This window comes from Ranitomeya imitator, chromosome 1 (genome assembly GCF_032444005.1).
Source record: "Ranitomeya imitator isolate aRanImi1 chromosome 1, aRanImi1.pri, whole genome shotgun sequence".
Classification (NCBI taxonomy): domain Eukaryota; kingdom Metazoa; phylum Chordata; class Amphibia; order Anura; family Dendrobatidae; genus Ranitomeya; species Ranitomeya imitator.
Window position 1 is genome coordinate 1,240,200,344 of NC_091282.1, and position 26,891 is coordinate 1,240,227,234.

The 26,891-nt window shown below is 51.6% G+C and overlaps 1 protein-coding gene and 1 long non-coding RNA gene across 2 annotated transcripts in view; one reads left to right on the plus strand and one right to left on the minus strand.

Moving 5' to 3' along the window:
* LOC138657394 (catenin alpha-2-like) overlaps positions 1–26,891 on the plus strand; it is an 805,109-nt gene that overhangs the window by 562,533 nt on the left and 215,685 nt on the right. The window contains exon 4 of the mRNA XM_069745156.1: positions 13,347–13,513. Within this exon, the coding sequence (XP_069601257.1) occupies positions 13,347–13,513 (167 nt within the window). The remainder of the gene's footprint in view (positions 1–13,346; positions 13,514–26,891) is intronic.
* Positions 19,643–20,791, minus strand: LOC138658401 (uncharacterized). Its single transcript, XR_011317489.1, has 2 exons — positions 20,592–20,791; positions 19,643–19,832 (listed from the first exon to the last, which is right to left on the minus strand). It is a non-coding gene; the product is annotated as an uncharacterized lncRNA (long non-coding RNA).

The following is a 26,891-nucleotide window of genomic DNA, read 5'->3' on the forward strand; positions in this document are numbered from 1 at the left end:
GAATCACTGCAGGCTTAGATACACTGGACACTGCCACTCAAATCAGACTTAGATACACTGCAGATTACCACTCATTGCAGGCTTAGATACACTGGACAGTACTACTCACTGCAGGCTTAGATACACTGGACAGTACTAATCGCTGCAGGCTTAGATACACTGGACAATACTACTCACTGCAGGCTTAGATACATTGTCAGTCGCTCTGCTCCCATCAGTCGCTCTGCTCCCGTCAGTCGCTCTGGTCCCATCAGCGGCTCTGGTGCTGTCAGTCGCTCTGATCCCATCAGTCGCTCTGGTCCCATCAGTCGCTCTGGTCCCATCAGTCGCTCTGGTCCTGTCAGTCGCCCTGGCCCCGTCAGTCGCTCTGGTCCTGTCAGTCGCTCTGGTCCTGTCATTCGCTCTGGTCCTGTCAGTTGCTCTGGTCCCATCAGTTGCTCTGGTCCCATCAGCGGCTCTGGTCCTGTCAGTCGCTCTGGTCCCGTCAGTCGCTCTGGTCCCGTCAGTCGCTCTGGTCCCGTCAGACGCTCTGGTCCTGTCATTCGCTCTGGTCCTGTCAGTTGCTCTGGTCCCTTCAGTTGCTCTGGTCCCATCAGTCGCTCTGGTCCTATCAGGTGCTTTGGTCCCATCAGTTGCTCTGGTCCTGTCAGTTGCTCTGGTCCCATCAGTCGCTCTGGTCCCATCAGTCGCTCTGGTCCCATCAGGCGCTTTGGTCCCATCAGTCGCTCTGGTCCTGTCAGTCGCTCTGGTCCCATCAGTCGCTCTGGTCCTGTCATTCGCTCTGGTCCTGTCATTCGCTCTGGTCCTGTCAGTCGCTCTGGTCCTGTCATTCGCTCTGGTCCTGTCATTCGCTCTAGTCCTGTCAGTTGCTCTGGTCCCATCAGTTGCTCTGGTCCCATCAGTCGCTCTGGTCCCATCAGTCGCTCTGGTCCCATCAGTCGCTCTGGTCCTGTCATTCGCTCTGGTCCCATCAGTCGCTGTTGTCCTGTCAGTCGCTCTGCTCCCATCAGTCGCTCTGCTCCCATCAGTCCCTCTGCTTCCGTCAGTCGCTTTGCTCCCATCAGTCGCTCTGGTCCCATCAGTCTCTCTGCTCCCGTCAGTCGCTCTGCTCCCGTCAGTCGCTCTGGTCCCATCAGTCGCTCTGGTCCCGTCAGTCGCTCTAGTCCCGTCAGTCGCTCTGGTCCTGTCAGTCGCTCTAGTCCCATCAGTCCCTCTGGTACCATCAGTCGCTCTGGTCCTGTCAGTCGCTCTGGTCCCATCAGTCGCTCTGGTCCCGTCAGTCGCTCTGGTCCCATCAGTCGCTCTGGTCCCGTCAGTCGCTCTGGTCCTGTCAGTCGCGCTGGTCCCATCAGTCGCTTTGGTCCCGTCAGTCGCTCTGGTCCTGTCAGTCGCTCTGCTCCCGTCAGTCGCTCTGGTCCCATCAGTCGCTCTGGTCCCGTCAGTCGCTCTGGTCCCGTCAGTCGCTCTGGTCCCATCAGTCGCTTTGGTCCCGTCAGTCGCTCTGGTCCTGTCAGTCGCTCTGGTCCCTTCAGTCGCTCTGGTCCCGTCAGTCGCTCTTGTCTGGTCAGTCGCTCTGGTCCCATCAGTCGCTCTGGTCCCATCAGTTGCTCTGGTCCAGTCAGTCGCTCTGGTCCCATCAGTCGCTCTGGTCCCATCAGTCGCTGTTGTCCTGTCAGTCGCTCTGCTCCCATCAGTCACTCTGCTCCCATCAGTCCCTCTGCTCCCATCAGTCGCTCTGGTCCCATCAGTCTCTCTGCTCCCGTCAGTCGCTCTGGTCCCATCAGTCGCTCTGGTCCCATCAGTTGCTCTGCTCCTATCAGTCGCTCTGGTCCTGTCAGTCGCTCTGGTCCCATCAGTCGCTCTGGTCCCATCAGTCGCTCTGGTCCAGTCAGTTGCTCTGGTCCCATCAGTCGCTTTGGTCCCATCAGTCGCTCTGGTCCAGTCAGTCGCTCTGGTCCCGTCAGTGGCTCTGCTCCCATCAGTCGCTCTAGTCCTGTCAGTCGCTCTGGTCCCATCAGTCGCTGTCGTCCTGTCAGTCGCTCTGGTCCCATCAGTCTCTCTGCTCCCATCAGTCCCTCTGCTCCCGTCAGTCGCTCTGGTCCCATCAGTCTCTCTGCTCCCGTCAGTCGCTCTGGTCCCATCAGTCTCTCTGCTCCCGTCAGTCGCTCTGGTCCCATCAGTCGCTCTGGTCCCATCAGTCGCTCTGCTCCCATCAGTCGCTCTGGTCCTGTCAGTCGCTCTGGTCCCATCAGTCGCTCTGGTCCCATCAGTTGCTCTGCTCCCATCAGTCGCTCTGCTCCCATCAGTCCCTCTGCTCCCGTCAGTCGCTCTGGTCCCATCAGTCTCTCTGCTCCCGTCAGCGGCTCTGGTCCCATCAGTCGCTCTGGTCCCGTCAGTCGCTCTGGTACCATCAGTCGCTCTGGTCCCATCAGTCGCTCTGGTCTCATCAGTCGCTCTGGTCCCATCAGTCTCTCTGCTCCCGTCAGTCGCTCTGGTCCCATCAGTCGCTCTGGTCCCGTCAGTCGCTCTGGTCCCGTCAGTCGCTCTGGTCCCATCAGTCGCTCTGGTCCCATCAGTCGCTTGCTCCCATCAGTCGCTCTGCTCCCATCTGTCGCTCTGGTCCCATCAGCGGCTCTGGTCCCGTCAGTCGCTCTGGTCCAATCAGTCGCTCTGCTCCGGTCAGTGGCTCTGGTCCCGTCAGTGGCTCTTGTCCTGTCAGTCGCTCTTGTCCCGTCAGTCGCTGTGGTCCCATCAGTCGCTCTGTTCTTGTCAGTTTCTCTGCTCCCATTAGTGGCTCTTGTCCCGTCAGTCGCTCTGCTTCTATCAGTTGCTCTGCTCCCATCAGTCTCTCTGCTCCCGTCTGTGGCTCTGGTCCCATCAGTGGCTCTTGTCCTGTCAGTCGCTCTGCTCCTATCAGTCGCTCTGCTCCCATCAGTTGCTCTGCTCCCATCATTGGCTCTGTTTTCGTCAGTTTCTCTGCTCCCATCAGTCTCTTTGGTCCCGTCAGTCGCTCTGTTCCCATCAGTGGCTCTGCCCCATCCGTGGCTCTGCTCCCGTCAGTCGCTCTGCTCCCATCAGTCTCTCTGCTCCCGTCAGTCGCTGTGGTCCCATCAGTCGCTCTGGTCCTGTCAGTTGTTCTGGTCCCATCAGTCGCTCTGGTCCCATCAGTCGCTCTGGTCCCGTCAGTCGCTCTGGTCCCGTCAGTCGCTCTGGTCCTGTCATTCGCTCTGGTCCTGTCAGTTGCTCTGGTCCCATCAGTTGCTCTGGTCCCATCAGTCGCTCTGGTCCCATCAGTCGCTCTGGTCCCATCAGTCGCTCTGGTCCTGTCATTCGCTCTGGTCCCATCAGTCGCTGTTGTCCTGTCAGTCGCTCTGCTCCCATCAGTCCCTCTGCTTCCGTCAGTCGCTTTGCTCCCATCAGTCGCTCTGGTCCTGTCAGTCGCTCTGGTCCCATCAGTCGCTGTCGTCTTGTCAGTCGCTCTGCTCCCATCAGTCGCTCTGGTCCCATCAGTCTCTCTGCTCCCGTCAGTCGCTCTGGTCCCGTCAGTCGCTCTGGTCCCGTCAGTCGCTCTGGTCCCGTCAGTCGCTCTGGTCCCTTCAGTCGCTCTGGTTCCATCAGTCGCTCTGGTACCATCAGTCGCTCTGGTCCCATCAGTCGCTCTGGTCCCATCAGTCTCTCTGCTCCCGTCAGTCGCTCTGGTCCCATCAGTCGCTCTGGTCCCGTCAGTCGCTCTGGTCCCATCAGTCGCTTGCTCCCATCAGTCGCTCTGCTCCCATCTGTCGCTCTGGTCCCATCAGCGGCTCTGGTCCCGTCAGTCGCTCTGGTCCAATCAGTCGCTCTGCTCCGGTCAGTGGCTCTGGTCCCGTCAGTGGCTCTTGACCTGTCAGTCGCTCTTGTCCCGTCAGTCGCTGTGGTCCCATCAGTCGCTCTGTTCTTGTCAGTTTCTCTGCTTCCATTAGTGGCTCTTGTCCCGTCAGTCGCTCTGCTTCTATCAGTTGCTCCGCCCCCATCAGTCTCTCTGCTCCCGTCTTTGGCTCTGGTCCCATCAGTGGCTCTTGTCCTGTCAGTCGCTCTGCTCCTATCAGTCGCTCTGCTCCCATCAGTTTCTCTGCTCCCATCAGTCTCTTTGGTCCCGTCAGTCGCTCTGGTCCTGTCAGTTGCTCTGATCCCATCAGTTGCTCTGGTCCCATCAGCGGCTCTGGTCCTGTCAGTCGCTCTGGTCCCGTCAGTCGCTCTGGTCCCGTCAGTCGCTCTGGTCCTGTCATTCGCTCTGGTCCTGTCAGTTGCTCTGGTCCCATCAGTTGCTCTGGTCCGATCAGTCGCTCTGGTCCTATCAGGCGCTTTGGTCCCATCAGTTGCTCTGGTCCTGTCAGTTGCTCTGGTCCTATCAATCGCTCTGGTCCCATCAGTCGCTCTGGTCCCATCAGGCACTTTGGTCCCATCAGTCACTCTGGTCCTGCCAGTCGCTCTGGTCCCGTCAGTCGCTCTGGTCCTGTCATTCGCTCTGGTCCTGTCAGTTGCTCTGGTCCCATCAGTTGTTCTGGTCCCATCAGTCGCTCTGGTCCCATCAGTCGCTCTGGTCCCATCAGTCGCTCTGGTCCCGTCAGTCGCTCTGGTCCCGTCAGTCGCTCTGGTCCTGTCATTCACTCTGGTCCTGTCAGTTGCTCTGGTCCCATCAGTTGCTCTGGTCCCATCAGTCGCTCTGGTCCCATCAGTCGCTCTGGTCCCATCAGTCGCTCTGGTCCTGTCATTCGCTCTGGTCCCATAAGTCGCTGTTGTCCTGTCAGTCGCTCTGCTCCCATCAGTCGCTCTGCTCCCATCAGTCCCTCTGCTTCCGTCAGTCGCTTTGCTCCCATCAGTCGCTCTGGTCCTGTCAGTCGCTCTGGTCCCATCAGTCGCTGTCGTCTTGTCAGTCGCTCTGCTCCCATCAGTCGCTCTGGTCCCATCAGTCTCTCTGCTCCCGTCAGTCGCTCTGCTCCCTTCAGTCGCTCTGGTCCCATCAGTCGCTCTGGTCCCGTTAGTCGCTCTGGTCCCGTCAGTCGCTCTGGTCCTGTCAGTCGCTCTGGTCCCATCAGTCGCTCTGGTTCCATCAGTCGCTCTGGTCCTGTCAGTCGCTCTGGTCCCATCAGTCGCTCTGGTCCCGTCAGTCGCTCTGGTCCCATCAGTCGCTCTGGTCCCATCAGTCGCTCTGGTCCTGTCAGTCGCTCTGGTCCCATCAGTCGCTCTGGTCCCGTCAGTCGCTCTGGTCCTGTCAGTCGTTCTGCTCCCGTCAGTCGCTCTGGTCCCATCAGTCGCTCTGGTCCCGTCAGTCGCTCTGGTCCCGTCAGTCGCTCTGGTCCCATCAGTCGCTCTGGTCCCGTCAGTCGCTCTGGTCCTGTCAGTCGCTCTGGTCCCATCAGTCGCTCTGGTCCCGTCAGTCGCTCTTGTCTGGTCAGTCGCTCTGGTCCCATCAGTCGCTCAGGTCCCATCAGTTGCTCTGGTCCAGTCAGTCGCTCTGGTCCCATCAGTCGCTCTGGTCCCATCAGTCGCTGTCGTCCTGTCAGTCACTCTGCTCCCATCAGTCACTCTGCTCCCATCAGTCCCTCTGCTCCCGTCAGTCGCTCTGGTCCCATCAGTCTCTCTGCTCCCGTCAGTCGCTCTGGTCCCATCAGTTGCTCTGCTTCCATCAGTCGCTCTGGTCCTGTCCGTCGCTCTGGTCCTGTCAGTCGCTCTGGTCCCATCAGTCGCTCTGGTCCCATCAGTCGCTCTGGTCCAGTCAGTTGCTCTGGTCCCATCAGTCGCTTTGGTCCCATCAGTCGCTCTGGTCCAGTCAGTCGCTCTGGTCCCATCAGTGGCTCTGCTCCCATCAGTCGCTCTGGTCCTGTCAGTCGCTCTGGTCCCATCAGTCGCTGTCGTCCTGTCAGTCGCTCTGCTCCCATCAGTCGCTCTGCTCCCATCAGTCCCCCTGCTCCCGTCAGTCGCTCTGGTCCCATCAGTCTCTCTGTTCCCGTCAGTCACTCTGGTCCCATCAGTCGCTCTGGTCCCATCAGTCGCTCTGGTCCCATCAGTCGCTCTGGTCCAGTCAGTTGCTCTGGTCCCATCAGTCGCTTTGGTCCCATCAGTCGCTCTGGTCCAGTCAGTCGCTCTGGTCCCATCAGTGGCTCTGCTCCCATCAGTCGCTCTGGTCCTGTCAGTCGCTCTGGTCCCATCAGTCGCTGTCGTCCTGTCAGTCGCTCTGCTCCCATCAGTCGCTCTGCTCCCATCAGTCCCCCTGCTCCCGTCAGTCGCTCTGGTCCCATCAGTCTCTCTGTTCCCGTCAGTCACTCTGGTCCCATCAGTCGCTCTGGTCCCATCAGTCGCTCTGCTCCCATCAGTCGCTCTGGTCCTGTCAGTCGCTCTGGTCCCATCAGTCGATCTGGTCCCATCAGTCGCTCTGGTCCTGTCAGTCGCTCTGGTCCCATCAGTCGCTCTGGTCCCATCAGTTGCTCTGCTCCCATCAGTCGCTCTGCTCCCATCAGTCCCTCTGCTCCCGTCAGTCGCTCTGGTCCCATCAGTCTCTCTTCTCCCGTCAGCGGCTCTGGTCCCATCAGTCGCTCTGGTCCCGTCAGTCGCTCTGGTCCCATCAGTCACTCTGGTCCCATCAGTCGCTCTGGTCCCATCAGTCGCTTGCTCCCATCAGTCGCTCTGCTCCCATCTGTCGCTCTGGTCCCATCAGCGGCTCTGGTCCCGTCAGTCGCTCTGGTCCAATCAGTCGCTCTGCTCCGGTCAGTGGCTCTGGTCCCGTCAGTGGCTCTTGTCCTGTCAGTCGCTCTTGTCCCGTCAGTTGCTGTGGTCCCATCAGTCGCTCTGGTCCCGTCAGTCGCTCTGGTCCTGTCATTCGCTCTGGTCCTGTCAGTTTCTCTGCTCCCATTAGTGGCTCTTGTCCCGTCAGTCGCTCTGCTTCTAACAGTTGCTCTGCTCCCATCAGTCTCTCTGCTCCCGTCTGTGGCTCTGGTCCCATCAGTGGCTCTTGTCCTGTCAGTCGCTCTGCTCCTATCAGTCGCTCTGCTCCCATCAGTTGCTCTGCTCCCATCAGTGGCTCTGTTCTCGTCAGTTTCTCTGCTCCCATCAGTCTCTTTGGTCCCGTCAGTCGCTCTGTTCCCATCAGTGGCTCTGCCCCATCCGTGGCTCTGCTCCCGTCAGTCGCTCTGCTCCCATCAGTCTCTCTGCTCCCGTCAGTCGCTGTGGTCCCATCAGTCGCTCTGGTCCCGTCAGTCGCTCTGGTCCCATCAGTCGCTCAGGTCCCGTCAGTCGCTCTGGTCCCATCAGTCGCTCTGGTCCCATCAGTCGCTCTGCTCCCGTCAGTCGCTCTGCTCCCATCAGTGGCTCTGCCCCATCCGTGGCTCTGCTCCCGTCAGTCACTCTGCTCCCATCAGTTGCTCTGCTCCCGTCAGTGGCTCTGCTCCCATCAGTCTCTCTGCTCCCGTCAGTCGCTGTGGTCCCATCAGTCGCTCTGGTCCTGTCATTCACTCTGGTCCTGTCAGTTGTTCTGGTCCCATCAGTCGCTCTGGTCCCATCAGTCGCTCTGGTCCCATCAGTCGCTCTGGTCCCGTCAGTCGCTCTGGTCCCGTCAGTCGCTCTGGTCCTGTCATTCGCTCTGGTCCTGTCAGTTGCTCTGGTCCCATCAGTTGCTCTGGTCCCATCAGTCGCTCTGGTCCCATCAGTCGCTCTGGTCCCATCAGTCGCTCTGGTCCTGTCATTCGCTCTGGTCCCATCAGTCGCTGTTGTCCTGTCAGTCGCTCTGCTCCCATCAGTCGCTCTGCTCCCATCAGTCCCTCTGCTTCCGTCAGTCGCTTTGCTCCCATCAGTCGCTCTGGTCCTGTCAGTCGCTCTGGTCCCATCAGTCGCTGTCGTCTTGTCAGTCGCTCTGCTCCCATCAGTCGCTCTGGTCCCATCAGTCTCTCTGCTCCCGTCAGTCGCTCTGCTCCCGTCAGTCGCTCTGGTCCCGTCAGTCACTCTGGTCCCGTCAGTCGCTCTGGTCCCGTCAGTCGCTCTGGTCCCATCAGTCGCTCTGGTTCCATCAGTCGCTCTGGTACCATCAGTCGCTCTGGTCCCATCAGTCGCTCTGGTCCCATCAGTCTCTCTGCTCCCGTCAGTCGCTCTGGTCCCATCAGTCGCTCTGGTCCCGTCAGTCGCTCTGGTCCCATCAGTCGCTTGCTCCCATCAGTCGCTCTGCTCCCATCTGTCGCTCTGGTCCCATCAGCGGCTCTGGTCCCGTCAGTCGCTCTGGTCCAATCAGTCGCTCTGCTCCGGTCAGTGGCTCTTGTCCTGTCAGTCGCTCTTGTCCCGTCAGTCGCTGTGGTCCCATCAGTCGCTCTGTTCTTGTCAGTTTCTCTGCTTCCATTAGTGGCTCTTGTCCCGTCAGTCGCTCTGCTTCTATCAGTTGCTCCGCCCCCATCAGTCTCTCTGCTCCCGTCTGTGGCTCTGGTCCCATCAGTGGCTCTTGTCCTGTCAGTCGCTCTGCTCCTATCAGTCGCTCTGCTCCCATCAGTTTCTCTGCTCCCATCAGTCTCTTTGGTCCCGTCAGTCGCTCTGGTCCTGTCAGTTGCTCTGGTCCCATCAGTTGCTCTGGTCCCATCAGCGGCTCTGGTCCTGTCAGTCGCTCTGGTCCCGTCAGTCGCTCTGGTCCCCTCAGTCGCTCTGGTCCTGTCAGTTGCTCTGGTCCCATCAGTTGCTCTGGTCCGATCAGTCGCTCTGGTCCTATCAGGCGCTTTGGTCCCATCAGTTGCTCTGGTCCTGTCAGTTGCTCTGGTCCTATCAATCGCTCTGGTCCCATCAGTCGCTCTGGTCCCATCAGGCGCTTTGGTCCCATCAGTCACTCTGGTCCTGCCAGTCGCTCTGGTCCCGTCAGTCGCTCTGGTCCTGTCATTCGCTCTGGTCCTGTCAGTTGCTCTGGTCCCATCAGTTGTTCTGGTCCCATCAGTCGCTCTGGTCCCATCAGTCGCTCTGGTCCCATCAGTCGCTCTGGTCCCGTCAGTCGCTCTGGTCCCGTCAGTCGCTCTGGTCCTGTCATTCGCTCTGGTCCTGTCAGTTGCTCTGGTCCCATCAGTTGCTCTGGTCCCATCAGTCGCTCTGGTCCCATCAGTCGCTCTGGTCCTATCAGTCGCTCTGGTCCTGTCATTCGCTCTGGTCCCATCAGTCGCTGTTGTCCTGTCAGTCGCTCTGCTCCCATCAGTCGCTCTGCTCCCATCAGTCCCTCTGCTTCCGTCAGTCGCTTTGCTCCCATCAGTCGCTCTGGTCCCGTCAGTCGCTCTGGTCCCGTCAGTCGCTCTGGTCCCATCAGTCGCTCTGGTCCCATCAGTCGCTCTGGTCCTGTCAGTCGCTCTGGTCCCATCAGTCGCTGTGGTCCCGTCAGTCGCTCTGGTCCTGTCAGTCGTTCTGCTCCCGTCAGTCGCTCTGGTCCCATCAGTCGCTCTGGTCCCGTCAGTCGCTCTGGTCCCGTCAGTCGCTCTGGTCCCATCAGTCGCTCTGGTCCCGTCAGTCGCTCTGGTCCTGTCAGTCGCTCTGGTCCCATCAGTCGCTCTGGTCCCGTCAGTCGCTCTTGTCTGGTCAGTCGCTCTGGTCCCATCAGTCGCTCAGGTCCCATCAGTTGCTCTGGTCCAGTCAGTCGCTCTGGTCCCATCAGTCGCTCTGGTCCCATCAGTCGCTGTCGTCCTGTCAGTCGCTCTGCTCCCATCAGTCACTCTGCTCCCATCAGTCCCTCTGCTCCCGTCAGTCGCTCTGGTCCCATCAGTCTCTCTGCTCCCGTCAGTCGCTCTGGTCCCATCAGTTGCTCTGCTTCCATCAGTCGCTCTGGTCCTGTCAGTCGCTCTGGTCCTGTCAGTCGCTCTGGTCCCATCAGTCGCTGTGGTCCCATCAGTCGCTCTGGTCCAGTCAGTTGCTCTGGTCCCATCAGTCGCTTTGGTCCCATCAGTCGCTTTGGTCCAGTCAGTCGCTCTGGTCCCGTCAGTGGCTCTGCTCCCATCAGTCGCTCTGGTCCTGTCAGTCGCTCTGGTCCCATCAGTCGCTGTCGTCCTGTCAGTCGCTCTGCTCCCATCAGTCGCTCTGCTCCCATCAGTCCCCCTGCTCCCGTCAGTCGCTCTGGTCCCATCAGTCTCTCTGTTCCCGTCAGTCACTCTGGTCCCATCAGTCGCTCTGGTCCCATCAGTCGCTCTGCTCCCATCAGTCGCTCTGGTCCTGTCAGTCGCTCTGCTCCCATCAGTCCCTCTGCTCCCGTCAGTCGCTCTGGTCCCATCAGTCTCTCTTCTCCCGTCAGCGGCTCTGGTCCCATCAGTCGCTCTGGTCCCGTCAGTCGCTCTGGTCCCATCAGTCACTCTGGTCCCATCAGTCGCTCTGGTCCCATCAGTCTCTCTTCTCCCGTCAGCGGCTCTGGTCCCATCAGTCGCTCTGGTCCCGTCAGTCGCTCTGGTCCCATCAGTCACTCTGGTCCCATCAGTCGCTCTGGTCCCATCAGTCGCTTGCTCCCATCAGTCGCTCTGCTACCATCTGTCGCTCTGGTCCCATCAGCGGCTCTGGTCCCGTCAGTCGCTCTGGTCCAATCAGTCGCTCTGCTCCGGTCAGTGGCTCTGGTCCCGTCAGTGGCTCTTGTCCTGTCAGTCGCTCTTGTCCCGTCAGTTGCTGTGGTCCCATCAGTCGCTCTGTTCTTGTCAGTTTCTCTGCTCCCATTAGTGGCTCTTGTCCCGTCAGTCGCTCTGCTTCTAACAGTTGCTCTGCTCCCATCAGTCTCTCTGCTCCCGTCTGTGGCTCTGGTCCCATCAGTGGCTCTTGTCCTGTCAGTCGCTCTGCTCCTATCAGTCGCTCTGCTCCCATCAGTTGCTCTGCTCCCATCAGTGGCTCTGTTCTCGTCAGTTTCTCTGCTCCCATCAGTCTCTTTGGTCCCGTCAGTCGCTCTGTTCCCATCAGTGGCTCTGCCCCATCCGTGGCTTTGCTCCCGTCAGTCGCTCTGCTCCCATCAGTCTCTCTGCTCCCGTCAGTCGCTGTGGTCCCATCAGTCGCTCTGGTCCCGTCAGTCGCTCTGGTCCCATCAGTCGCTCTGGTCCCGTCAGTCGCTCTGGTCCCATCAGTCGCTCTGCTCCCGTCAGTCGCTCTGCTCCCATCAGTGGCTCTGCCCCATCCGTGGCTCTGCTCCCGTCAGTCACTCTGCTCCCATCAGTTTCTCTGCTCCCGTCAGTGGCTCTGTTCTCGTCAGTTTCTCTGCTCCCATCAGTCTCTTTGGGCCCGTCAGTCCCTCTGCTCCCGTCAGTCGCTCTGGTCCCATCAGTCTCTCTGCTCCCGTCAGTCGCTCTGGTCCCATCAGTCTCTCTGCTCCCGTCAGTTTCTCTGCTCCCATCAGTCGCTCTGATCTTGTCAGTCGCTCTGGTCCCATCAGTCGCTCTGCTCCCGTCAGTCGCTCTGGTCCCATCAGTCTCTCTGCTCCCGTCAGTCGCTCTGGTCCCATCAGTCACTCTGGTCCCATCAGTTTCTCTGCCCCCATCAGTCGCTCTGGTCCTGTCAGTCGCTCTGGTCCCATCAGTCGCTCTGGTCCCATCAGTCGCTCTGGTCCAGTCAGTTGCACTGGTCCCATCAGTCGCTTTGGTCCCATCAGTCGCTCTGGTCCAGTCAGTCGCTCTGGTCCCGTCAGTGGCTCTGCTCCCATCAGTCGCTCTGGTCCCGTCAGTCACTCTGCTCCCATCAGTCGCTCTGCTCCCATCAGTCCCTCTGCTCCCGTCAGTCGCTCTGGTCCCATCAGTCACTCTGGTCCCATCAGTTTCTCTGCCCCCATCAGTCGCTCTGGTCCTGTCAGTCGCTCTGGTCCCATCAGTCGCTCTGGTCCCATCAGTCGCTCTGGTCCAGTCAGTTGCACTGGTCCCATCAGTCGCTTTGGTCCCATCAGTCGCTCTGGTCCCATCAGTCGCTCTGGTCCCATCAGTCGCTCTGCTCCCATCAGTCGCTCTGGTCCTGTCAGTCGCTCTGGTCCCATCAGTCGCTCTGGTCCCATCAGTCGCTCTGGTCCCGTCAGTCGCTCTGGTCCTGTCATTCGCTCTGGTCCCATCAGTCGCTCTGCTCCCATCAGTCGCTCTGGTCCTGTCAGTCGCTCTGGTCCCATCAGTCGCTCTGCTCCCATCAGTCGCTCTGGTCCTGTCAGTCGCTCTGGTCCCATCAGTCGCTCTGGTCCCATCAGTTGCTCTGCTCCCATCAGTCGCTCTGCTCCCATCAGTCCCTCTGCTCCCGTCAGTCGCTCTGGTCCCATCAGTCTCTCTGCTCCCGTGAGCGGCTCTGGTCCCATCAGTCGCTCTGGTCCCGTCAGTCGCTCTGGTCCCATCAGTCGCTCTGGTCCCATCAGTCTCTCTGCTCCCGTCAGTCGCTCTGGTCCCATCAGTCGCTCTGGTCCCGTCAGTCGCTCTGGTCCCATCAGTCGCTCTGGTCCCATCAGTCGCTCTGGTCCCATCAGTCGCTTGCTCCCATCAGTCGCTCTGCTCCCATCTGTCGCTCTGGTCCCATCAGCGGCTCTGGTCCCGTCAGTCGCTCTGGTCCAATCAGTCGCTCTGCTCCCGTCAGTGGCTCTGGTCCCATCAGTCGCTCTGCTCCCGTCAGTGGCTCTGCTCCCATCAGTCTCTTTGGTCCCGTCAGTCGCTCTGCTCCCATCAGTCGCTCTGCTTCCATCAGTTGCTCTGCTCCCGTCAGTGGCTCTGGTCTCATCAGTTTCTCTGCTCCCATCAGTCTCTTTGGTCCCGTCAGTCGCTCTGCTCCCATCAGTGGCTCTGCCCCATCCGTGGCTCTGCCCCATCCGTGGCTCTGCTGCAGAAGTCTCCTCAGATCTTTATTCTCTGATTTCAAAGTAAATATCGCTGAGAGGTTGGACTGTTGTTGCAGCCGGACGCTGTCATGAGCAGCGGGGGGAGCGGCCACTTGTGACTGACCGCCACATAGCGCCGGGCAGTAATATCTACAGGTTTCTATCCCGCAGCTCTTACAACATCAGGTTGAGGCACCGGAATGGCGGCAGCTGTGCAATACCCAACTAACGCAAAGATTGCATGGGCAATAATGTATCACATACAGATGTAGCAGGGCTAGCATTGTTGTTCAACATTGTTCAGTACCATGCAGTAGATCTGACGTTGTCATTCACAATGTAGCAGAGCTGACATCGTTCATCAGCCGCATAGTAGAGCCGACATTGTTGTTCACAGTCATACACCATCACATAGTAGAGCTGCAGTCATTCACAACTGCGTAGCAGAGCTGATGTAGTAGTTCACCATAGTGTAGCAGAGCTGATATTTGCATTCCTCAAGCCCCAGAGCTGACTTTATTGTTCACCACCGTATTTTTCTCTCTAATTACAGGAGACACAATGCGGATTGCCTCATCAGAGTTTGCAGATGATCCTTGCTCGTCGGTAAAGCGGGGCACCATGGTGAGGGCGGCCCGGGCGCTTCTTTCTGCTGTCACCCGCCTACTCATATTGGCAGATATGGCCGACGTCATGAGGCTGCTGACACACCTGAAAATTGTAAGTATCTTATGATGTCATGAAGGCGTCTATATATACACAGTGCCTGCACCAGCAGAATAGTGAGTGCAGCTCTGGAGTATAATACAGGATGTAACTCAGGGTCAGTAATGTAATGTATGTACACAGTGACTGCACCAGCAGAATAGTGAGTGCAGCTCTGGGGTATAATACAGGATGTAACTCAGGATCAGTAATGTAATGTATGTACACAGTGACTGCACCAGCAGAATAGTGAGTGCAGCTCTGGAGTATAATACAGGATGTAACTCAGGATCAGTAATGTAATGTATGTACACAGTGACTGCACCAGCAGAATAGAGAGTGCAGCTCTGGAGTATAATACAAGATCAGTACAGGATCAGTAATGTAATGTATGTACACAGTGACTGCACCAGCAGAATAGTGAGTGCAGCTCTGGAGTATAATACAGGATGTAACTCAGGATCAATAATCTAATGTATGTACACAGTGACTGCACCAGCAGAATAGTGAGTGCAGCTCTGGAGTATAATACAGGATGTAACTCAGGATCAGTAATGTAATGTATGTACACAGTGACTGCACCAGCAGAATAGAGAGTGCAGCTCTGGAGTATAATACAGGATGTAACTCAGGATCAATAATGTAATGTATGTACACAGTGACTGCACCAGCAGAATAGTGAGTGCAGCTCTGGAGTATAATACAGGATGTAACTCAGGATCAGTAATGTAATGTATGTACACAGTGACTGCACCAGCAGAATAGTGAGTGCAGCTCTGGAGTATAATACAGGATGTAACTCAGGATCAGTAATGTAATGTAATGTATGTACACAGTGACTGCACCAGCAGAATAGTGAGTGCAGCTCTGGAGTATAATACAGGATGTAATTCAGGACCAGTAATGTAATGTATGTACACAGTGACTGCACCAGCAGAATAGTGAGTGCAGCTCTGGAGTATAATACAGGATGTAACTCAGGATCAGTAATGTAATGTATGTACACAGTGACTGCACCAGCAGAATAGTGAGTGCAGCTCTGGGGTATAATACAGGAGGTAACTCAGGATCAGTAATGTAATGTATGTACACAGTGACTGCACCAGCAGAATAGTGAGTGCAGCTCTGGGGTATAATACAGGAGGTAACTCAGGATCAGTAATGTAATGTATGTACACAGTGACTGCACCAGCAGAATAGTGAGTGCAGCTCTGGAGTATAATACAGGATGTAACTCAGGATCAGTAATGTAATGTATGTACACAGTGACTGCACCAGCAGAATAGTGAGTGCAGCTCTGGAGTATAATACAGGATGTAACTCAGGATCAGTAATGTAATGTATGTACACAGTGACTGCACCAGCAGAATAGTGAGTGCAGCTCTGGGGTATAATACAGGATGTAACTCAGGATCAGTAATGTAATGTATGTACACAGTGACTGCACCAGCAGAATAGTGAGTGCAGCTCTGGAGTATAATACAGGATGTAACTCAGGATCAGTAATGTAATGTAATGTATGTACACAGTGACTGCACCAGCAGAATAGTGAGTGCAGCTCTGGAGTATAATACAGGATGTAACTCAGGACCAGTAATGTAATGTATGTACACAGTGACTGCACCAGCAGAATAGTGAGTGCAGCTCTGGAGTATAATACAGGATGTAACTCAGGATCAGTAATGTAATGTAATGTATGTACACAGTGACTGCACCAGCAGAATAGTGAGTGCAGCTCTGGAGTATAATACAGGATGTAATTCAGGACCAGTAATGTAATGTATGTACACAGTGACTGCACCAGCAGAATAGTGAGTGCAGCTCTGGGGTATAATACAGGATGTAACTCAGGATCAGTAATGTAATGTATGTACACAGTGACTGCACCAGCAGAATAGTGAGTGCAGCTCTGGGGTATAATACAGGATGTAACTCAGGATCAGTAATGTAATGTATGTACACAGTGACTGCACCTGCAGAATAGTGAGTGCAGCTCTGGGGTATAATACAGAATGTAACTCAGGATCAGTAATGTAATGTATGTACACAGTGACTGCACCTGCAGAATAGTGAGCGCAGCTCTGGGGTATAATACAGGATGTAACTCAGGATCAGTAATGTAATGTATGTACACAGTGACTGCACCAGCAGAATAGTGAGTGCAGCTCTGGAGTATAATACAGGATGTAACTCAGGATCAGTAATGTAATGTAATGTATGTACACAGTGACTGCACCAGCAGAATAGTGAGTGCAGCTCTGGAGTATAATACAGGATGTAATTCAGGACCAGTAATGTAATGTATGTACACAGTGACTGCACCAGCAGAATAGTGAGTGGAGCTCTGGAGTATAATACAGGATGTAACTCAGGATCAGTAATGTAATGTATGTACACAGTGACTGCACCAGCAGAATAGTGAGTGCAGCTCTGGGGTATAATACAGGATGTAACTCAGGATCAGTAATGTAATGTATGTACACAGTGACTGCACCTGCAGAATAGTGAGTGCAGCTCTGGGGTATAATACAGGATGTAACTCAGGATCAGTAATGTAATGTATGTACACAGTGACTGCACCTGCAGAATAGTGAGCGCAGCTCTGGGGTATAATACAGGATGTAACTCAGGATCAGTAATGTAATGTATGTACACAGTGACTGCACCAGCAGAATTGTGAGTGCAGCTCTGGAGTATAATACAGGATGTAACTCAGGGTCAGTAATGTAATGTATGTACACAGTGACTGCACCAGCAGAATAGTGAGTGCAGCTCTGGGGTATAATACAGGATGTAACTCAGGATCAGTAATGTAATGTATGTACACAGTGACTGCACCAGCAGAATAGTGAGTGCAGCTCTGGAGTATAATACAGGATGTAACTCAGGATCAGTAATGTAATGTATGTACACAGTGACTGCACCAGCAGAATAGAGAGTGCAGCTCTGGAGTATAATACAGGATGTAACTCAGGATCAATAATGTAATGTATGTACACAGTGACTGCACCAGCAGAATAGTGAGTGCAGCTCTGGAGTATAATACAGGATGTAACTCAGGATCAGTAATGTAATGTATGTACACAGTGACTGCACCAGCAGAATAGAGAGTGCAGCTCTGGAGTATAATACAGGATGTAACTCAGGATCAATAATGTAATGTATGTACACAGTGACTGCACCAGCAGAATAGTGAGTGCAGCTCTGGAGTATAATACAGGATGTAACTCAGGATCAGTAATGTAATGTATGTACACAGTGACTGCACCAGCAGAATAGTGAGTGCAGCTCTGGAGTATAATACAGGATGTAACTCAGGATCAGTAATGTAATGTAATGTATGTACACAGTGACTGCACCAGCAGAATAGTGAGTGCAGCTCTGGAGTATAATACAGGATGTAATTCAGGACCAGTAATGTAATGTATGTACACAGTGACTGCACCAGCAGAATAGTGAGTGCAGCTCTGGAGTATAATACAGGATGTAACTCAGGATCAGTAATGTAATGTATGTACACAGTGACTGCACCAGCAGAATAGTGAGTGCAGCTCTGGGGTATAATACAGGAGGTAACTCAGGATCAGTAATGTAATGTATGTACATAGTGACTGCACCAGCAGAATAGTGAGTGCAGCTCTGGGGTATAATACAGGAGGTAACTCAGGATCAGTAATGTAATGTATGTACACAGTGACTGCACCAGCAGAATAGTGAGTGCAGCTCTGGAGTATAATACAGGATGTAACTCAGGATCAGTAATGTAATGTATGTACACAGTGACTGCACCAGCAGAATAGTGAGTGCAGCTCTGGAGTATAATACAGGATGTAACTCAGGATCAGTAATGTAATGTATGTACACAGTGACTGCACCAGCAGAATAGTGAGTGCAGCTCTGGGGTATAATACAGGATGTAACTCAGGATCAGTAATGTAATGTATGTACACAGTGACTGCACCAGCAGAATAGTGAGTGCAGCTCTGGAGTATAATACAGGATGTAACTCAGGATCAGTAATGTAATGTAATGTATGTACACAGTGACTGCACCAGCAGAATAGTGAGTGCAGCTCTGGAGTATAATACAGGATGTAACTCAGGACCAGTAATGTAATGTATGTACACAGTGACTGCACCAGCAGAATAGTGAGTGCAGCTCTGGAGTATAATACAGGATGTAACTTCGGATCAGTAATGTAATGTATGTACACAGTGACTGCACCAGCAGAATAGTGAGTGCAGCTCTGGGGTATAATACAGGATGTAACTCAGGATCAGTAATGTAATGTATGAACACAGTGACTGCACCAGCAGAATAGTGAGCGCAGCTCTGGAGAATAATACAGGATGTAACTCAGGATCAGTAATGTAATGTATGTACACAGTGACTGCACCAGCTGAATAGTGAGTGCAGCTCTGGAGTATAATACAGGATGTAATTCGGGATCAGTAATGTAATGTATGTTCACAGTGATTGCACCAGCTGAATAGTGAGTGCAGCTCTGAAGTACAATACAGGATGTAACTCAGGATCAGTAATGTAATGTATGTACACAGTGACTGCACCAGCAGAATAGTGAGTGCAGCTCTGGAGTATAATACAGGATGTAACTCAGGGTCAGTAATGTAATGTATGTACACAGTGACTGCACTAGCAGAACAGTGAGTGCGGCTCTGGAGTATAATACAGGATGTAACTCAGGGTCAGTACAGGAGCAGTAATGTAATATATGTACACAGCAGTGACTGCACTAGCAGAATAGTGAGTGCAGCTCTGGGTATAATACAGGAGGTAACTTAGGATCAGTAATGTAATGTATGTACACAGTGACTGCACCAGCAGAATAGTGAGTGCAGCTCTGGGGTATAATACAGGATGTAACTCAGGATCAGTAATGTAATGTATGTACACAGTGACTGCACCAGCAGAATAGTGAGTGCAGCTCTGGAGTATAATACAGGATGTAACTTCGGATCAGTAATGTAATGTATGTACACAGTGACTGCACCAGCAGAATAGTGAGTGCAGCTCTGCTGTGTAATACAGGATGTAACTCCGGATCAGTAATGTAATGTATGTACACAGTGACTGCTCCAGCAGAATAGTGAGTGCAGCTCTGGAGTATAGTATAGGATGTAACTCAGGGTCAGTACAGGAGCAGTAATGTAATGTATGTACACAACAGTGACTGCACCAGCAGAATTGTGAGTGGAGCTCTGGAGTATAATACAGGATGTAACTCAGGGTCAGTACAGGATCAGTAATGAAATATATGTACACAGTGACTGCACCAGCAGAATAGTGAGTGCAGCTCTGGGTATAATACAAGATGTAACTCAGGATCAGTAATGTAATGTATGTACACAGTGACTGCACCAGCAGAATAGTGAGTGCAGCTCTGGAGTATAATACAGGATGTAACTCAGGATCAGTAATGTAATGTATGTACACAGTGACTGCACCAGCAGAACAGTGAGTGTAGCTCTGGAGTATAACACAGGATGTAACTCAGGGTCAGTACAGGATCAGTAATGTAATATATGTACACAGTGACTGAACCAGCAGAATAGTGAGTGCAGCTCTGGATTATAATACAGGATGTAATTCCGGATAAGTACAGGATCAGTAATGTAATGAATGTACACAGTGACTGTACCAGCAGAATAGTGAGTGCAGCTCTGGAGTGCAATACAGGATGTAACTCCGGATCAGTAATACAATGTATGTACACAGTGACTGCTCCAGCAGAATAGTGAGTGCAGCTCTGGGGTATAATACAGGATGTAACTCAGGATCAGTAATGTAATGAATGTACACATTGACTCCACCAGCAGAATAGTGAGTGCAGCTCTGGGGTATAATACAGGACGTAAGTCAGGACCAGTAATGTAATGTATCTACACAGTGACTGCACCAGCAGAATAGTGAGTGCAGCTCTGGGGTATAATACAGGATGTAACTCAGGATCGGTAATGTAATGAATGTACACGTTGACTCCACCAGCAGAATAGTGAGTGCAGCTCTGGGGGTTTAAATCAGAATATTTATCCTCAAATCAGAACAGTCACAAATGTTCTTTTCATCATATGGACACTTGGTGATGTCCCCAGATTATTGGATTCATACTATCTATACTTCTACTGTATATACTTTTTTATTATGCTTGTGAAAAATTTGCTACCATATTTTTTTGTAACATTTTTGATTTAGGTTTTTCAGGAAATTTTGACGTTTGGTATATGCCAAAAATGAAAATTTTGCGTTGTCGACAACCTTGAATTCGTTTTCCTTTTCCTTCATGGCCCTGGTAGTTGTTTTGGCTTTTTCGAAACTGTAACAATAATTTAGTCACAGAGTCACACAAGTTCCATAGACATGCTCTGTCCTCACTCTTTTCTCCACTCTCTCCTCTTTTCTCCACTCTGCTCTCTTCCTTCTGTTCTTTTTTACAGTCTCTCCTTTGCTATCCCCTGCCTTTTTATCTGTCCCAGGGCCTGTTGCTTTCTTCTTCAATCCATATTCTCCTCCCCTTCGCTATCTCCTCTCTCCTCTATTCTCCTCTGCTCTCTTTCTGTTCACCCTTTCATTCTCTCCCCCTTTTCCTCCCGTCTTCCCTTCTCCATGCCACTCTCTTCTGCCTTATGTCTTTCTCCTAACTCAGTCCTCCCTCTGCAATAATTCTCTTGTCTTCGCTCTCTCCTCTCTGTTCTCTCCTTCCATCTGCTCTGTCCATTCTTCCATATCTCCTCTGCTCTAGCCTCCCTTCAGTTCTGTCCTTCCTTCCGTTTTGTCATCCCCTTTGCTCTGTTCTCCGATATATTCTCTCCTCCCTTCCACTCTCTCCTCCCATCCACTCTCCTCACTCCATAAATTTTGCCTCTCCTGTGCTCTCTCCTCCCCTGCACTATTTCTTTCCTTATGCTCTCTCCTCCATTCTGCTCTGTCTTCTCCTCATATCTCTCCGCTCTCTTCTCTCCTCCGTTCTCTATCCTCCTTCACCTTCTCCTCTCTTCCATCCTTTCCTCCTCTCCTCTCTTTCTTCACTTTGCTCATTACTCTTCTCTCCCTTCTCCCCTCCACCCTCTCTTACCTTCTGCTTTGTCTTCCTTTCTGTTCACTCCCCATCTGGTCTATCCTCTCCTCCAAGCTCCACTCTCCGCTCTCTCCCCTTTCTCATTTTTATCCTGTCCCCTTTCTCCTCTTCTCTGCTCTGTCATCTCCTCCCTCTTTTCTCCACTGCTCTCTTCTACGCTCCGCACTGTTACCTTTTCCACCCACTCCCTTCCTCTGCTCTCTTCTCCTCTCCGATCTCACCCCCCTCTGCTCTGTCCTTTCTTCCACTCTCTTCTCTATTTTCTCCTCCCTTTTGCACTGTTCTTCTCTCCACTCTGTCCTCTGTTCTGCTCTGTTTTCCAATCCGTTCTCTCCACCTCTCCACTCTCTCCTCCCCTATGCTCTCCGTTCTCCACAGCTCTCTCTTCCCCTGTGCTCTCCCCTTCATTCTCTCTTTTCTCCTCCCTTATGCTGTCCATTCTTTACAGCTTTCTCTTCCCCTGTGCTCTCCCTTTTGTTTTCTCCTCTCCTCCCCTATGCTTTCCTTTCTCCATAGCTCTCTTCTCCTGTGCTCTCCTCTCCCCTTTGTTCTCTCCTCTCTCCTCCTCTACGCTCTCCTTTCTCCACAGCTCTCTTCCACTGTGCTCTCCCCTTCATTCTATCTTTTCTCCTCCCCTATGCTCTCCGTTCTCCATAGCTCTCTCTTCCCCTGTGCTCTCCCCTTTGTTCTCTCCTCCCCTATGCTCTCCTTTCTCCACAGCTTTCTTCCCCTGTGCTCTCCCCTCCCCTTTGTTATCTCCTCTCTCCTCCCCTATGCTCTCCTTTCTCCACAGCTTTCTTCCCCTGTGCTCTTCCCTCCCCTTTGTTATCTCCTCTCTCCTCCCCTATGCTCTCCTTTCTCCACAGCTTTCTTCCCCTGTGCTCTCCCCTCCCCTTTGTTATCTCCTCTCTCCTCCCCTATGCTCTCCTTTCTCCACAGCTCTCTTCCCCTGTGCTCTCCTCTCCCCTTCGTTCTCTCCTGTCTTCTCCCCTACGCTCTTCTTTCTCTACAGATCTCTCTTCCCCTGTGCTCTCCCCTCCTCTTCGTTCTCTCCTGTCTTCTCCCCTACGCTCTCCTTTATCCACAGCCCTCGTCCCCTGCGCTCTCTCCTTCATTTTCTCTTTTCTCCCCTAGGCTTTCCTTTCTCCACAGCTTTCTTCCCTTGTGCTCTACCCTTCGTTCTCTCCTCTCTTCTCCCCTATGCTCTCCTTTATCCACAGCTGTCTCTTCCCCTGTGCTCTCCCTTCCCTTTCGTTCTCTCCTCTCTCCTCTCCAACGCTCTCCTTTCTCCTACGCTCTCTCTTCCCCATACTCTCCCCTCCCCTTCGTTCTCTCCTTTCTCCTCCCCTATGCTATCCTTTCTCCACAGTTCTCTCTTCTCCTGTGCTCACCCTTACCCTTCACTCTCTCCTCTCTCCTTCCCTATGGTCTCCTTTCTCCACAGCTCTCTCTCCCCCTGTGCTCTCTCCTCCCATCCCCTCTCTCCTTTCCTGCATTTTCGCTGTCCTCTGTTCTCCCTTCTACTCTGTCCTCTCCTTCAATCTCCTCCGCTTTCTTCTCTCCTCTGATTTCCTTTTTCATCTACCCTCCCCTCTCTCTCTTAAACTTTGTTCTGTCCTCTCTTCTACCATCTCCCCTCTGCTCTCTCCTACGCTGTGCGCTGTCTTTCTTTCCGCTTTATTCTCTCCTCTGCTATCCTTTCTCCTCCACTTTCTCCTCTCCTCGGCTCTCTACTCCCCTCTGCTCTCTCCTCCCTTTTGCTTTCCTTCCCTCTTCTACCCTCTTTCCCCCTCCGCTATCTCCTCTCCTGCGCTCTACTCCACTCTCCTCTGTTTTCCTCAGCTCTCGCCTCTCCTGCGCTCTCTCCCTCCTTTACTTTGTCCGTCTGTGCACTCTGTCCTCCCTTGTGCTCTACACTCTCCTTCACTCTCTTTCCTCCAGTCTCATCTCTCCAGTTGGTGGAATTATTTACCGTTTGCAGTAGCAGTATTACATGGGCACCATATATTGGTATCATTCAGGTTATGGCAGTATCATCTATGTATTGTACCATAGTTATTGTGCCGTACAGTGATATTACTTATTGTTTTCATTAGCAGTATTATTTGGGCACCATATATTGGTATCTTTCATATTATGGCAGTATCGTCTGTGTATTGTACAGCAGTTATTGCCCTGTATAGTGGTATTATGTATTGTTTTTTTTTCACAATATTATTTGGGCACCACATATTGGTACCATTCAGTTTTATGGCAGTATTGTCTATGTCTTTTACAGCAGTTAGTTCCTAATACAGTAGTATTATTTACAGTTTTGTGTGGTCGTATTACTTGGGCACAATATAGTGGTATTATTTAGGTAAGTCTCTTATGTGACAGCATTACTTTTGCACTCTGATGGTGCGTATATCGATTTTTGACTCTATATAGCAATTTATTTAGGACAGTGGATGTTACATTCTTTTGAGAACTGTTTTGTTTGGGCGCAGAATGTGAATGTAATTACGCACTGTAGGGAGATATATGTTGCATAACTCTTTGTTTGCTTGTACTCTTTAGGGACTGGTTGAGTGCGGCACAGTTTTATGTGCACTTTATGGCAGTAATACACATGACACTATCATTACAATTTTAACCATCTACATATGGATTATTTTTCTTTTCTTTTTTTTTATGAGGGTCTCACTAGAATCATAAACCTTTGGACCCTCATAGCCACCAGTGTCCTAAATGTACTTTTGGCTCGTAACCGTTCAGCAAAAACCTCTTTTGTTTCCTGGGAGAAGACAGATGAATTAACAGTGTCAGGTCATCAGCAGAGCTCTGACCGAGACTCAATTACAATCTGCCCGTTACGTCTGAGCCCTCGCTACTCCTGTCAATATCCACCGCCGTTCTCATTACCGCTGTACAGTTATTGTTATGTGGCTGCCCGACACCTTTTTTTTTTCCTGAGTGGCAGATCTAATAGGCTGTGCCCATCCACGAGAGCCATACACGACAGGCACTCAATGGCCATTTGTAGCAATAAAATTGATAGAATCCATCACCAACGTGCTGAATCCAATAGATGTCAGTGTAGTAAATGTTCTGGATTAACAAAATGCTATGGAGAAGGAAGAAAATAAGATTTAAAGCAATTATCCAGAACTTTTGATAGATCATCAATATCAGATTATTGGGGGTCCGGTTCTCAGCCCACCCATCCCCTCCATCCACAAACTGACTGCAGCATATGAAAGTAATCAGTTCATGGAACTCACCACAGCGCCATACAATGTGTAGTGGCCATTCCCAGGTATTGCAGCTCAGGGAATGTCATGTAATAGAAGCATAGCCAGGTTTGGCTCCCTAGCAATTTTATATTAATTACTTATCCTAATGATTGGCCATCTATATGCATCCCAGCTCATCCCAAACATCACCACAGTCTTCATCCCAACCATAACCCATCTCTTCAACTTATCACTAACAACTGGTGTTTTCCCCTCATGCTTCAAGCATGCGTCAATCAAACCCATCCTCAAAAAGCCCTCCATTGACCCCTCCTCTGTGTATAGCAATTGCCCCATATCACTTCTCCCCTATGCCTCAAAACTACTGGAAGAACATGTCTGTCTCAAGCTGTTCTCTCACTTTTCCTCTTGTTCCCTCTTTGATCACTTACAATCTGGCTTCGGACTGCACGATTCCACTGAAATTGCCCCGGCTAAAGTCACCAATGACCTACTAACGTCCAAATAGAAGCATCACTGCTCTGTCCTCCTCCTCCTGGACCTGTCCTCGGCCATCGACACAGTGGACCATTCCCTATTACTCCAGACCCTCTCATCCCTTGGCATCGCAGACTTGGGCCCTATCCTGGATCTCATCATACCTAACAGACAGGACATTCAGCATCTCCCACTCACACACCACCTCCTCACCTCGCCCCCTATCTGTCGGAGTCCCACAAGGTTCAGTCCTAGGGCCCCTGCTCTTCTCCATTTACACCTTCGGCCTGGGACAGCTCATAGAATCTCACGGCTTTCAGTATCATCTCTATGCTGATGACACACAGATCTACATCTCTGGACCAGATATCACCACCCTACTAACCAGAATCCCTCAATGTCTGTCCATTATTTCATCCTTCTTCTCCGCTAGATTTCTGAAACTTAACATGAACAAAACAGAATTCATCATCTTTTCCCCATCTCACTAGACTCCCCCAACGAACCTATCCATTACAGCAAATGGCTGCTCACTCTCCCCAGTCCTGTAAGCTGGACTGTAATCTTTCCTTTAAGCCACATAACCAAGCCCTTTCCACTTCCTGTCGACTCCACCTTAAAAATATCTACTGGATCCGCACATACCTTAATCAAGAATCTGCAAAAACCCTAGGCCAAGCCCTCAACTTCTCCCACCTTGACTACTGTAACCTCCTGCTCTGTGGCCTCCCCTCTAACACTCTCGCAGCCCTCAAATCTATCCTAAACTCTGCTGCCTGAAAATTCACCTGTCCTCCCGCTATTCCCCGGCCTCTCCCCTCTGTCAATCCCTGCACTGGCTCCCCATCACCCAGAGACTCCAGTACAAAACCCTAACCATGACATACAAAGCCATCCACAACCTGTCTCCTCCATACATCTGTGACCTCATCTCCCGATACTTACCTACAGGCAACCTCCGATCCTCACAAGATCTCCTTCTCTACTCCCCTCTTATCTCCTCTTCCCACAACCGCATACAAGACTTCTCCCGTGCTTCCCCCAAATTCTCTCTACCACAACATATCAGATTATCGCTTACCATTGAAACCTTCAAAAAGAACATGAAGACCCACCTCCTCTGGCAAGTCTACAGCCTACAGTGACTATTGTTCCACCAAACTGCTACACGACCAGCTCTACCCTCGCTACCGCATCCTCACCCATCCCTTGTATATTGTGAGCCCTCGCGGGCAGGGTCCTCTCTCCTTCTGTACCAGTCAGTGACTAATATTTAATATTACTGTTTTTTATTATTATTATGCTTTCATATGTAAAGCACCACGGAACAAATGGTGCTATAGCAATAAATAATAATCTATATCAAATTACATGACACCCCCTTTAAGGATAAGTATCCAATAGCAGCTCAATATTATTACTATACTGGAAGTACAACCCATTCTAATTAAACCAATATTGATATCTTTTCTCCACTCTTTGGTCAGTACTATATATTTGGACAGAAAGCCTTCTCCTGGAATCCTCCCTCCAAATATACAGGGAAGTGATAGTCATCGCTGCAGAGAATAATAATCTGGCCCAATGACTGATTTCTGAGGCTTTACATCCTTTCAGCAGCTGACTGGCATTGTAAACAATAACTGTCTCCAAAAAGCATTGTGGTCGCCCAGAACGGAGTCGGAAAACTTTATTGAAAAGAGCTTAGGATGTGTAATATATTTTGTGTTCAGATTCTTTTCAAGGGGTTTTTTTGACTTAGAAAAACAGTTTTTATATATCCTGTTAGGCAATTCTGAGTTAGTTTTGAGCCAATCTCATTCGTGATACCCATCTCTCAGAGAACAGTTACAAAAGCATCTCTCGCCCTGGAATACCTGTGCTTTCCTACATCACACAGATGGTGTATTGACATTAATAAACCCTGTAATAATTAATTTCTCCTGTGGGGGTGCTGCAGGGAAAATATACACGTCTATGTTTAATCACATGGTCAACTGATACTTTTAGCAAAATAGGAATTTTCCAAAGCCTTTTAAACCAATACTGCCTCGCTGCTAACCTTGGTCCTTAAGTTCAGATCTTCTCATTTATTTTGCACAATTGTTCATGGGCATCCTAAATGCAAAGTTAATCAACTTTATAAATAGTTAACAGTTTTGCAGCTTCGGAGCATCTATAAGTCCTTTATCTAGATGAGGGAAGTGTTAGAGATAACTGCATGAAGCAGGAGGGGATTGTACACAGATCTCCACTGTGGGGAATGTGAAGAAAGCATGTAGAGACTCAGGGAGGGCAGGGAAAACATGCTATAGAAAAGGAAGGGTACATATGAAGAGGAATTAAGTGTCAAATAGAAGCCGCGTTGATACATGTGCTAAAAAAGACAGCATTACTCCGTATACATAGAGACATCCAAATCCAAACTGTATTACTGGGAGTGACGTTCCCGTAAGTAAAAAATCCGAAAGCTGTATTCCATTGCAAAGGTTTCCAGAACTTTTAAGGATAAAATTAAGATATTTACTTAACAGTATAGCACATTGACATAATCATTGAACAATCCAATGAGGTTATGTATATT